Raw genomic sequence first — 12,969 nt, 5'->3', positions numbered from 1 at the left:
AGGAACAGGAGGCTGAAAGTCAGTTTGTAGTTTGGGCCTGGATCGTCAAAAGGATGAGTAATGAAAACTGAAAGGTGGAAAAGGGCCACGGAAGAGAAAAAACTGTAGTTTGAGGCAACAAGTTCTCAGCAGAACCGGACTGACTGGTAGTATTGAATGTTCCTGCTGTTGACCCTATGGCCAGAGAAAGTCTTCCCTGCTCCTATCCAGCCTGTCTGTCTGTCTTTTTTCCCTCCCTCTCTCATACGTGAGGCTTCCCAGGTGGTTCAGTGGTAAAGAATCCACCTGCCAAGGCAGAAGATGCAAGAAATGCAGATTCGATCCCTGGGCCGGGAAGATCCCTTGGAGGAGGGCACGGCAACCCACTCCAGTATTCTTGCCTGGAGAATGCCATGGACAGAGGAGCCTGGTGGGCTACAGGTCATGGGGTCGCGAAGAGCAGTTGTGACTGAGCACACATGCATACATGCATTTATTATTCCACACCCCTTCTCCCAATCAGGAGAGCTCAAGCCCTAAGCCTGGTGGAGGCATGGGGCTAGGGTGGGGGGTGGCTTGGAGGGAGAAGGCTGTCCTCTCAGTTTGAGCCTGACGGAGCTTTGGCATGAGAAAGCTTCTTCAGAAAAGCTGTTTCTGGGTTGGGGCTTCTTTGGAGAAAAGAATGCACTTTGTCCTTTTCTTTAAAACTTGCAGTATAGTTGCTTTACGAGGTTGTGTTACTTTCTACTGTGCAGCAAAATGAATCAACTATACATATACATATATCCCCTCCTTTTTTGGATTTCCTTCCCATTTAGGTCACCATGTAGCACCAAGTAGAGTTTTCCCAGGGGACAGACGAAGAGAAGCTTCTGGTTGGGGTTGGCGAGTTGAGATGGGACATCCGATGGTGTTAAGGGTTCTCTGAATTTTCTCTGAGCTCTGAGAGGTGGACAGCTAAGCACCCTGAGGCACAGAATGACTGGTGGCCACCTGCTAGGCTCTGTGGGGCTCCTGCAAGGACCCCCGTCACAACTCAGCTGACCATTGATGTATCGATTTATTTCTTAACTCTTTTTTAAAAAATCGTTGAGGTATAGTTGACTTTACTATAGCATATTAGTTTCAGGTGTACTATGTGGACTGTTCATTTCACTGTGACCTTTGATCTCTAGGGGAGTAAGGGGTTTGTTGACAGTCTGTCCTGAGAGGTGGCAGTAATAGCCCCTTTACTCTCAATAAAGGGCGTTTGCACAATTCCTTTCTCCGCTCCTCCCCCACTACTACTGCCTCATGAAGTATTACTCCCACCATTAACAGTTGAGGAAACAGGCCCATAGGAAGTCAAGTGACCTGCCGAGGGCTAAATAGCAGAGCTGGGAGTGGACCCCAGGTATGTCAAATGCCAGAGCCTTTGCTCCTGCCACTCCATCACACTCTGAATGCCCCTGAGGAGCATTCGGCCAGCCCTTTCTGGTTCCATAGGTGTTTTGACAGACATCACCTTGTTTGTTTAGTTTCTTTAATTTTAAAAATTAAAAGCCAGTTGTTTCCAACTGTTGGGAGCTTCTCTGAGAAATGAGGGGGAGAGTGAGGGAAAACCTGAGCCTCATCCAGTGCCAAGCCTGGGAACCCAATCGAGGGCCAGTGGGGAAAATAAAAGATGAAGGCAAAGAGCAGAGGCAGGAAATTTGATTCATGACAGGAGAGAGCAAGTATGAGCTATATATTACGACAGGGCACCAAAGAGGAACCATTGTTTTGATCGCTTTATGAAAATGAGACATGGTGTAGAAAATCCTGGAACATCAACCAGAAAATCCTTGGCCTACGTCCAAACGTGCTTGATGCCTCGTGGTGATGTATCTCCACCCTGAGTAGAATGCCTTGGGGGCCTCAGGGAGGCCCAGAGGAGCTGGCTGATGAAAGGCATTCCTGAGGAGTGAGGCCAGGAGCCAAAGGCTGTGAGCTGGCAGCCTTCAATGGGATCAACTCGGAGCACTGTTTCCAGAGTTGTGGGAGCCTGAAAGGAAAAAGGACGTCTTCATTCCCCGACCAGAGGGGCTTGGTGCCAAGGATCTTAAAGAAATGTTGGATGACCACAGTGTTTGTGGCTCAAAGATATGAGAACTTGAGATGAATCATAAGAAGTAATACTATCTTGCCGTTTTTTGCTACTTAGAGTCTCTGGTGTAAAGTAGGGAGAAATCAAAGTGGTCTTCTTTCCAAAGTCCACGATCATTGTCTTTGAAGGGACTCAGTTCTGTCCGGGTGAGATGGATTTGACCATTTCCTGTGCCTGGAGGAGGAAATGGCTACCCACTCCAGTATTCTTGTCTGGAGAATCCCATGGACAGAGGAGCCTGGTGGGCTACAGTCCATGGGGTCACAAAGAGTCAGATGCGACTGAAGCAGCTTAGCACAGCACAGCACATTTCCTTTCAAAGAGGATCCTGGACCCCCAGCCTTGCTACACACAAAAAACCTTTTCTAGATCATTTATATTCCCCAATTGCTTCTCTGTGGTTGCGTGTATATGCTCAGTCGTGTCCCACTCTTGGACCCGCCAGGCTTCTCTGTCCATGGGATTCTCCAGGCAAGAACACTGGAGTGGGTTGTCATTTCCTCCTCTAGGGGATCTTCCCGACCCAGGGATTGAACCTGCGTCCCTTGCATCTCCTGCACCGGCAGGTGGGTTCTTTACCACTGAGCCACCTGAGAAGCCCTCTCTTTGCATAGAAGAGCTGGTTTCGTTTTGCAAGAGTTGGAGGGTGTGGTTTTAACTGGCACAAGGCCAAGGGAACATGATTTCTGGGACTTCCTCAGGCGTGACATTTCTTCTTGGAATCCTGGTGGAGAGGTAAGGGCATTGCTGAACACTCTGCTTCTGTAATGCGAGCCAGCCCTTGGAATGGTCAAGACCTCAGCCCTCTCTCACACATGAGAGAGGCTGAGAAACATTTCTGTGGTTGTCTGTGAGCAGCGTCATAATGACTGAGGTTTGTAGCTCTTCAAACCTCCTAGAGATGTAAACAGTAACCCACTCCAAGGAAGAGAGCAACAGACTGTGTTGAAACTTGCTCTATGGGAGTTTCCTCTGCCAACACCCCAACATGGTTGTCTGTGCCATTGCCAAAGCCTGCCCACACATTTTCATCACTTGAGAGGAAGCTTCTGCTCACCGTTAACACAAAGTATACAGAAACAAGACACATGGACTTTGTGGACAGCTCTAGATTATATGCACGAACAGAGGGGGTGTCAATGACATGGACCATGGAAAGGACATTTCTCCCACACCTTGAGCCATGTGGCACTCATAAGGTACAAAGCACAGTCCTGCTTGGGAACTCATGAGCAGTGGTGACTTCCTCTAGCAGTGTTTTGGCCTTATTGAAATCCAGACTCCCATCCTAGACAAGATTGGTTTTAACCCTTGAAGGGCTACACACACCACCATGTTATAAAAAGGGTATTCAATTCTTTCTGCATTGTTTTATTTTCCCCAAAATGTGTGTGTGTGTGGAGGGGTATCAATATACTCTACTTGGTCTTTCTTGGTTTCTGTGCTAAGATTTTGCCTCCAGCCCACAGGGCTGAGGCGAAGTGAATACCTTCATGTGTGCCTGCGAGCTCCTTAGTGAGGTTGGAATCTGCAAGAATCCTTACAGTTTTTCCAAACTCTTCATGATTAATCATATTTTTGTCACAGCAAGAGCAGTAGTCTTGTTGGTTTAACATTTTGTATTGGGGGTGTGGTTCTCAATTTTTTTTTCCTTTGTGTTTTTGAAAGTCAAAGATTTCAACTATTGGTTTGAATTTTTCAAAATAGTGTGGGGAAATGACACAAGTGATACATAGTAGTTGCGAAAACTTAGGCTGTTTAATTGAGAGTAAAGAGTCCCCATTTACTTTCTAATACCACTGCCCTCCCCAGAGACAGCCATAGCTAACAATTTGTTGTGAATCTTTCCAGATTAATTTCATTGACAAGTGTATATTTATATATAATTGTTTGGGTCTTTACATAAGCTGGGATTATGCTATGGTAATAGAACATGGTGACTTTTTAAAAAATTTTATTTTTAGAGCAATTTTAGATTCACAACAAAACTGAGATGAAGGTACAGAGATTTCCCATGAACTTTCTTCCCCAACACACAGCCTTCCCCATTATCAGCCTCCCCCATTATCAACATCCCCCACAGAGTGGTACATTTGTTAGCAAGGATGAATCTATATTGACGCATCATAATTACCCAAAGTCCATAGTTTACCTTAGGGCCCACTCTTGATGTTGTAATTCCATGGGACATAGAATATTAGACAAATGTATTGGACAAATGAATTCTATTGGACAGGTGTATAATGACATATATCCATCATTCTGGCAGCACACAGTATTTTCACTGCCCTAAGTAGCCTCTGTGTTCTGCCTGTTCATCCTTCTTCCCAATCCCAACCCCTGACAACCAGTGATCTTTTATTGTCTCCATAGTTTTGTCAATGGCTTGCTTTCTTAAACATTGTTTTTAAATTTAATTTTTGACTGCATGCAGGCTTTCTCTAGTTGCGGTGACCAGGGGCTACTCTTCGTTGTGGTGTGTGGGCTTCTCATTGCCATGGCTTCTCTTGTTGCAGAGGCTGGGTTCTAGGCCCTCAGGCTCAGCAGTTGTGGCACCTGGGCTTAGTTATCTCGTGGCATGTGGGATCCTCTCGGACCAGGGGTTGAGCCTGCATCCTCTTCATTGGCAGGCGGATTTTTAACCACTGAAGCACTGTGGAAGCCCTGTTTTTGTTTTTTATATTTACAAATATATCCTGGACAACTTCCCTGTCACTAACTATAGGTGCACATCATCGTTTATTAACAGCTCCATAGTATTCTGTAGAATGGATGTCCCGTGGTTTATTTAACCATTCCCCTAGTGATGAACATTTATATTGTTTTTTGATTTTACAGAACCCAACTCTCCCAGCACTGAACTGCTCTGTTGAAAATGCCCATCCAACTGTTTCTTACTATGCTCGTCCTCAAGTGGCATCCTACAACACCTACTACCATAGCCCTCCTCGCCTGCCACCTTATTCTGCTTATGACTTTCAGGTACGTTTTGAGAGAAAAAAAAGAACTCCCTGTTACCCTTGCTCTTGCTCATCCTCTCTTATTCTCTCCCTATTTTGGATCCTTCCTAATATATATGAGGTAGCCAGGCTCTCCATCCCGCAGCCTGTGGGTACCCGTGAAGCTTAAGAACTGCATATGCAGGCAATGATGGTGGAGGCTGGGAAAGACACAAGAGGAGAAGCAACAGAGTGACAGACGAAAGGGGGAGAGACAGAGATAGGATTCAGATGTCCCAAGGGGCGTTGACCTCCCCTGAGGTACTCATGAGTACATCACCACAGACCCCTGTCCAACGGTGGCTTTTTCCATTCCTCTGCCACAGGAAGAGGCTTGTCTAGTCCTGTTCCATAGCACAAGGACACGCTGAGTCACACAAGGGTTTGAATCAAATCTGTAATGAGAAAGCAGTCCCTTCGTTTTTTCTAGACTTCCTAACTGGGACTATACAGAGAAAATATTTTTTATAACACCCTTCTCCCTTCCTTTTTAATTTTTTTGCCTTGTTATCATGTGGGTCAGAAATAGTGTTACCAAATTTGCACTTTCCCACTTTCCTTTTGAGCTAAGATGAAGCACAGAAAAACAGAACCCAAAAGGCACTTCATTAAAGGGAATTCATTGTATGTGGGCAGAGCGCTGAACTAGACACTTCAGGAAAACAAATGAAACGGTCTTTTAGGCATTTACAGTGATTATAAACCCCGGACCACAGAAGAGTGGGATTCCACTCAAATCTGGTTAATTCAAAATTTGGGGACCAGGGAAATGCCTTTGAAAGGAGGCAAACCCATAATGAATTTCGTTCTATTGACTAAGAGTCCTGAATGTTCCAAGGGGACATAAAAGCATGACTGTTTGGGGGTGCTTCCAATTAACCAGCCAGTTTAGAAAAACAGAGCGCTTGGAAAACCTAATTTCTGCCTCAGATTAACAAAATAATTGAAACTGAAAACCCTCCCCATTTAGCTGAGTAAAGTGTACTTTGGTTTGATTTAGACACTGTATGGGCAGGTCTAGGACTCTATACTGCAATAGGAATACGTCTCTATAGTGTGAATGTGGACTTGTTCACTGTCACAAAATACAGCACCAGCACAAGGAGACATCCATTAAAGCCTGGGGGAAAGCGTTAGAACTTGTTTTAAAGCCTACTGTATTCACAGGTAGACAACTCAGGGAACTTGTTCCCCAAATAGATAATACAGACTGGAAAACACAAATATGCTCTGAAAGGGCATAGATAATTGCAGTAGTGACAGGGACAAAAAGGAATCCTTTAGGAGAATTAAGGGACATTGAACCTAGCATGAGAGGGTCACCATTCTTTGAGGTATCCATAACCAAAAGTCATCCTAGGATAGAGGGGCCACGCATGGCTCCCAAGAGGCTGCTTCCATTTTTTTTTTTATATGGAAGTAAATTATATTGATTAGATTGGTTTTTGGACTTTTCACTTTATAACAAACCTCTGGAGTAGGAACAGTAACCCCCTTAGGCTGCTGCAAACTCTTAAGATAGGAACTCCCTGTTTATGTAATGGAGCTATCTTTCTGTCCATCATTACTCATTCAAAACCATCCCAGGCATGAAAACAAGGTTCCCCAATGCCAATGGTGGCCCAGGCTGTCGTTTTCAGTTCAGTCAGTGTTTACTCTGTGTTCACATGTGCTTGGAGCTATGGATGTAGAGACTGAGTGAGACCTAGGCCTGCATTACAAGATCAGTCTAAGGACCTGAGTGCGGATGCTCAGGGACAGCAGCGAGGACAGGGATGTTTATCTAGGTCTGTCTGAGGCCAGAGGCTGGCTTGGGGGATTCTTTGGAGAAGCTGTAAATCTGAGCACACTATTGATCTTTTCCCCAGTTAGTTTCAGAATATTTCCATGTTTTACTGCTTTAAATTATGGGCTTTATAATCATTACTCAGAAAGGTTCTCTTGACTCACCCTTACCGTGTGATTACATGGCTCCCCACTCCAAGGACTGCTGGGCCACTTCTTATACCTCTCCTGGTTCTTTCCAGAGGTTCAAGCTGTCTTTTCTATTTCCTTTTTGGAGACTTTCTAAAGTTGTGGGTTTTAAGGGATGTGATTTATTTATTTGGCTTCACTGGGTCCCCAGTGCAGAGCACAGGCTCTTCGTTGAGGTGCATGGGCTTTCTCTAGTTACTGTATGGGCTTCTCTAGATGTGTTGCATGGGCTTAACTGCCCTGTGGCATGTTGGCATGTGGGAATTTAGTTCCCTGACCAGGGATTGAACCTGTGTCCCCTGCATTGGAAGGCAGTTTCTCAACCACTGGACCACCAGGGAGATCCCTAAGGGATATGTTTTTAAGTTGTATTTGCTTCCCTCTAGAACTTATACAGCATTTTGTTTTAGTATTTGAATGGAGCTTTCTTTTGTTCACCAAGTTCCAGTCCCTTATCATTTCATACAAGGAAATACCAGTCTTTACCCAAGAAAGCCAGGAGGATTAGGGCCATCTGCTGTGTTCCCAGATAAATGGAAAGCAGTCAGCAAAATGCATACCAGCTCTGACAATAAAAGCAGCAGAAGCACAGACCTAACAACAACAACAACAAGCCAGAGCTCCCTTATTCTCTTACATTGTATTGGGGGCCCAAATAATAGCAGGAAAATGGATCTTTCTGGGCTTTGTTCTGAATGATTTCCCCAATTTGATCATTTCCAAATAGAACTATTTATGTCACTTTGAAGACTTCTCTCTCCCTTTTTACCCCTGAGGCTGATGAGATTTATAGGGTGTTCTTTTAACCCCGCAAAGTCACACCCTTATTGGGTAGCTGTCCAGTCAGGAAGCTTGGGAAGCATTTCTTGTGGTCAGATGGGAGCAAGGACGTGGGTCTGGTCAGGTGGCCCTGAGGATGTCGTGAGGGCTGAGCTTGGAGAAACAGGATTCTTGCAGACTTTGGACTTGAAGCCAAGGCTGTCAGTGCCTCCTTGCTCACCTTCCTGCACTCACTTCTCTTGTGCCTTGCACCCACTTCCAGGTAGCCAGGCAGTCCATATCCTATAGGGTATGAAACATCAGTTTCTACTTCTGCTGGGAAATTCAACCCTGTGTAGCTTTGGGGTCCGCTTCCCTGGGGGCTCAGTGGTAAAGAATCCACCTGCCCAATGCAGGAGATGTGGGTTCAATCCCTGGGTCAGGAAGATCCCCTGGAGAAGGGAATGGCAACCCACTCCAGTATTCTTGCCTGGGAAATCCCATGGACAGAGGAGCCTGGAGTGTTATGGTCCATGGGGTTGAAAAAGAGTCGGACCTGACTTAGTGGCTAAACAACAACAACAAGCTTTGGGGTAAATCCCTTAACGATTCCAGTCTGACCTACTGGGCCAGAATCCCGACTTCACTCTAACCATGTCCCTGTCCTGTCCATTTGGTGAATTGCCAAGTTTAGCTTAAAACAAAAGCCTTTGCAAAATGCCACTGCCTCTGTGGATGGTCTTTGTTAAATCACAGAAAGGTACACTAGGTTTCTATGTAGCCACTGAAAAGGATCCATTATAAATTGGGCCTACTGAATGAGAGAGTGGAGGTTGTCTTGGGGGAGATGGTAGATGGAGCAGGTGACTGACAACCTTAGCAGGCTGCCACCGCCACTCAGCCTTCTATTTCCCCTCTCCTGCCAAGCTTCTCCTTGCCTCTCCTCCTCTCTCTTGTTTCTGATCCCTCGCTTTGCTCCCACTCTTCTCTCTGTCTCTCCTGGGTTTGCTTTCTGGGCCAGAAACAGAGGGGGAATGCAAAGAAACCAGAGACCCTGGATTTTACCCTTGGAACACAGCATCTTTTGCTGGTGTAACCTTCATCACCCGGCCAGTTCCAGGGCTCTTCAGGGAGTCACTGCCTCCCAGCGCTTCTGAAGAGAGAAGCACACGTGATAGAAATGCACATGGGTCTTGCAGAGTGTGGGTCCGCCTGGGGCAGGGAGGGGCAGATTGAAGTGGGAGAGGGAGGGGCAGATTGAGGCGGGAGAGGAGTGTCTGTGAGGGTGCTCCTACCTCCTCTGTCCCTGCGATAAGCCACCCCAGCCTCTCAGAAGCAGCTCAGGAAGCTCAGAGCCCAGCAGTAGGCTATTTAGATGCTTTTCATGCTTTTCATGCTTTGTGGTGCGAAAAGATTCAAAGCTCTGTTCTTCTGAGTGGCCGTCCTGTCCGTTAGTCAAGTCTTAGGCAGGAACTAAAATGTACCGGGCCTGCTCCCCAGCTGCAACAAAGCCGAAGCTTTCCCAAGGTGCCTGCCTGTTGCTAGGAAACTGCATGGTGGTGCCCACCCCCTCCAACCCGCTATCCCAAGGGGGTGGTGGACTATGGCCAGTTAGCTCCCTCGCTCTGCCATTTATCCCTAAGACTCCAGCATCATCAGAGGGCAGTGAGAAGCATCCCACCCCTATCCCCCTAAATACCTTCTTATATGGGAAACTTCCCTGGTAGCTCAGTTGGTAAAGAATCTGCCTGCAATGCAGGAGACCCCGGTTTGATTCCTGGATCAGGAAGGTCCCCTAGAGAAGGGATAGGCTACCCACTCCAGTGTTCTTGGGCTTCCCTTGTGGCTCAGCTGGTAAAGAATCTGCCCGCAGTGCGGGAGACCTGGGTTCGATCCCTGGGTTGGAAAGATCCCCTAGAGAAGGGAAAGGCTACCCACTCCAGTATTGTGGCCTGGAGAATTCCATTGGACTATAGGGTCACAAAGAGTTGGACACAACTGAGCGACTTCCACTTTCACGTCACGGGAAACTGAGAGGTGAAAACCCTAGGTGGCTGTACCAGTCTCCTTAGGATCAAAGTCTACAACTGCCCCCAGCAGCCTGTTACTGCCTCTCAGGACAGAATGGCCTTTAGCTCCACCTTTGAAACTTGCCTTCCCTTCTGTGTCTAGTGGGCAGAGAACTGGCCTCCTGACTCTATCCTGGAGCGGGATTTAGAAAGGCAGAGTGTCACAACCCTGGACACAGAGATCTTGTTCCTGGTGGGATTTTGCTCTCCTCTCTGGTTTAAGAGGACAGCGAAAGCAACAGAGGAGGAGGGAGAGAGAGGAGAGATCATGAGATCAATGTCAAAGGAAGCATATCTCTTCCTGGAAGGAGAAGAAATTTGGAGATTTTTGGAAGCAGTCTGGCTTGTCTCAAGTCAACTGCCTCAAGCTCTTTTATCTTTTTTTTTTTTTTTTTTCTGCTGCACCATGCAGCATGTGAGAGCTTAGTTCCTCAACCAGGGATTAATCCCGTGCCCTCTGCATTGGAAGCATTAACCATTGCATTGTAAGCATTAACCACATAACCAGGGAAGTCCCTCAAGGTTTTTTTTTTTTTTTTTCGTCTTTAAAGGCTTTCTATGACCCTTTCATTCCTTCTCTCAGATCAAAAGGGTGGATGGGATGGGGGAGGATCAGTCCTGACATTATGTGGTAGGAGACAGAGATTTCAATGTCTAAAGCAATACCTAGAAACCAGGATACCCCTTTCTAAGGAGTACGGAAGTCAGGACTGGGGATAAGGAGAATCAGCCAACTGGTCTCAGGCTCCAGACACCTCACGGCAAAGCTGACTCTAGATTGTTCTAGGCCTGGAAATGACATGATCAGCTTAGACTCTAGGGCTTCACAGGTAGCTCAGTGGTAAAGAACCCACCTGCCAAGCAAGAGACATGAGTTTGACCTCTGATCCAGGAAGATCCCCTGGAGAAGGAAATGGCAACCCACTCTAGTATTCTTGCCTGGGAAATCACATGGACAGAGGAGCCTGGTGGGCTACAGTTCCTAGGGTATCAAAGAGTCAGACATGACTTAACAACTAAACAGTCAACCACTTTGGCCAGCAGAACAAAGTAAAGGTATTGACCTCCCCAAGCAGCACTTGAACTCTTGAGAAATTTTGGTATAAGTGGGTCTTTTTTTTAAAAAAATACAGCAGTTCCTCCTAGAGCTAAGGCACAACAGAAAATTGCCATTCTACAGCCCTATTCATTGGCTCTTATTGGAGACCCCTTCAGCCTTCAGGCCTCAGCCATGCTCCACCACTGGAGCAAGGCCACGGTACCCACAAGATGTGACTGTAGTCTTTGAAAATAGATTTTCCACAAGATGTGACTGTAGTCTTTGAAAATAGATTTTATTTCTAAAAAATTCTTCTGTGCTCTATGAGTGACTGAAGTCTTAGTCACTTATCCAACATTGATTGAGCAACTTCTACTTGCCAATCACTGTTCTGCGCTCTGGGAGAGAGAGCAGTGACCAAAACAGGTCAACTCTCCTTGAGTAGGAAAGTCAGGGTCAAGGGTGTACACTGGCCGGGAAAGAGAAGTGGCAGATTGACTCCTAACATGCTGATTCACTGGGAATTTTTTTTGTATCCCATATCTCACTCCCTTCCCAAAGTGCCATGCATGCTCCATTGCTCTGTCATAGCCAACTCTTAACGATACCATGAACTGTAGCCCACCAGGCTCCTCTGTCCATGGGATTTCCCAGGCAAGAATACTGGAGTAGGTTGCCATCTCCTTTTCCAGGAGATCTTCCCAACCCAGGGATCGAACCCATGTCTTTTGTATTGGCAGGCGGGTTCTTTACCACTGAGCCACCTGGGAAGCCCCCCTCAAATAACCCAGAAGTAGGAACAACAGGATAACTGACTGACTGAGAGGTCCAAAGGGCTGGGGAAGAGGATTCCAAGGCATCTCTGCCTGAGCTTTGCAGCCTGAGTGAGAAAGTTGGACCAGCTCCGTTTTATGGCCCTCAATAACCCTGCGAGGTTTAGGGGCTCTTGGTTGTTCCAAACCGGAACACACTGGGTCCATATTCATTTTTAAATAATGACTAATGTTGGGGAATTGCAACCTCATGGTGGAAACTGATGTTTTATTTTGATTGCACAGCATTCCAGCGTCTTTCCATCCTCCCCTCCCTCTGGACTTTCTGACGAGCCCCAGTCTGCCTCGCCTTCGCCCAGCTACATGTGGTCCTCGAGTGCTCCACCCCGTTACTCTCCACCTTACTATCCGCCTTTTGAGAAGCCACCCCCTTACAGCCCCTAAAGAGGAATGCCCGCTGGCTGTTGAGATTATTGTGGCTTTTGTATTTCTGCTTTAGTGGAAGTGTGTAGGGTACAAAATTTAAAGTGTGACTCATACATAAAGTTTGACAGTGGCCTGCCAGGCTAGGGAAAGATAGAGAAGAAGTTTATTTGTTATTAGTGCAGAGGAGGGGTGGCCAGGCTGAGCCCAGCAGTTCTGAGCAGGACAGCGCGAGGCTGGGGAGCCATCTCAGCAAGCAGCGTCTCTGGTCTGGGCCTGCATTACCCTATGGCCCCACCTCTATAGGCCACAGAAGCATGGTTGCCATCTGCTTCACTTGGTGTAAAAGAAGTGTTGTCCTCACCCTTGGCAGATTGCCACCCTAGCACCTCAGTTGAAGCGCCTGGCTTAGAGGCCCTCTCTTTCCCTCCCACTAAAGTCAGTCCCTAAGGAAAATTTCCCAGATGATAGGGCTACACGGTAGTTTCAGTGCAGAGAGTTCTGGCTAAGATTTTGTTTGCTTGTGTCTGATGCTGAATAAAGCTGGCCATATCCCTTACTCCTTTCTTCTCTGTATTGTAAAAATGGCTGTTGTGATCATTCAGCTCAGCTTTTGTGATTGGTACCTCCCAAAGGGAAAAGTGCAATATTCCTTCGAGTAGTGGGGAACAGGATTGATTGTTCAAGAAGCACTGACATACACAGAGCAGCACGTGAGATGTTTTAAGTAGATCCCAGTTATACATCAGGTAACTTAGGAAAACAGCGGTTTACTACATGTTGCATTTGCTGTGGGAGATAGAAATCTTACGGTTAAAACTGAGTTTTA

The 12,969-nt window shown here is 46.6% G+C and overlaps 1 protein-coding gene across 2 annotated transcripts in view; it reads left to right on the top strand.

Moving 5' to 3' along the window:
* TMEM255A (transmembrane protein 255A) overlaps positions 1 to 12,699 on the top strand; it is a 47,458-nt gene extending 34,759 nt beyond the window's left edge. For both annotated transcript variants that reach the window (XM_006048794.3, XM_006048793.3), the window contains 2 exons: positions 4,943 to 5,086; positions 12,003 to 12,699. In XM_006048794.3, the coding sequence (XP_006048856.2) occupies positions 4,943 to 5,086; positions 12,003 to 12,161 (303 nt within the window). In that variant the 3' untranslated portion in view covers positions 12,162 to 12,699. The remainder of the gene's footprint in view (positions 1 to 4,942; positions 5,087 to 12,002) is intronic.
* The last annotated feature ends 270 nt before the right edge of the window (positions 12,700 to 12,969 follow it).

Source organism: Bubalus bubalis, chromosome X (genome assembly GCF_019923935.1).
Source record: "Bubalus bubalis isolate 160015118507 breed Murrah chromosome X, NDDB_SH_1, whole genome shotgun sequence".
NCBI lineage: Eukaryota > Metazoa > Chordata > Mammalia > Artiodactyla > Bovidae > Bubalus > Bubalus bubalis.
The sequence above is the reverse complement of the archived record's forward strand: the minus strand, read 5'-3'. Positions and strand labels throughout refer to the sequence as shown.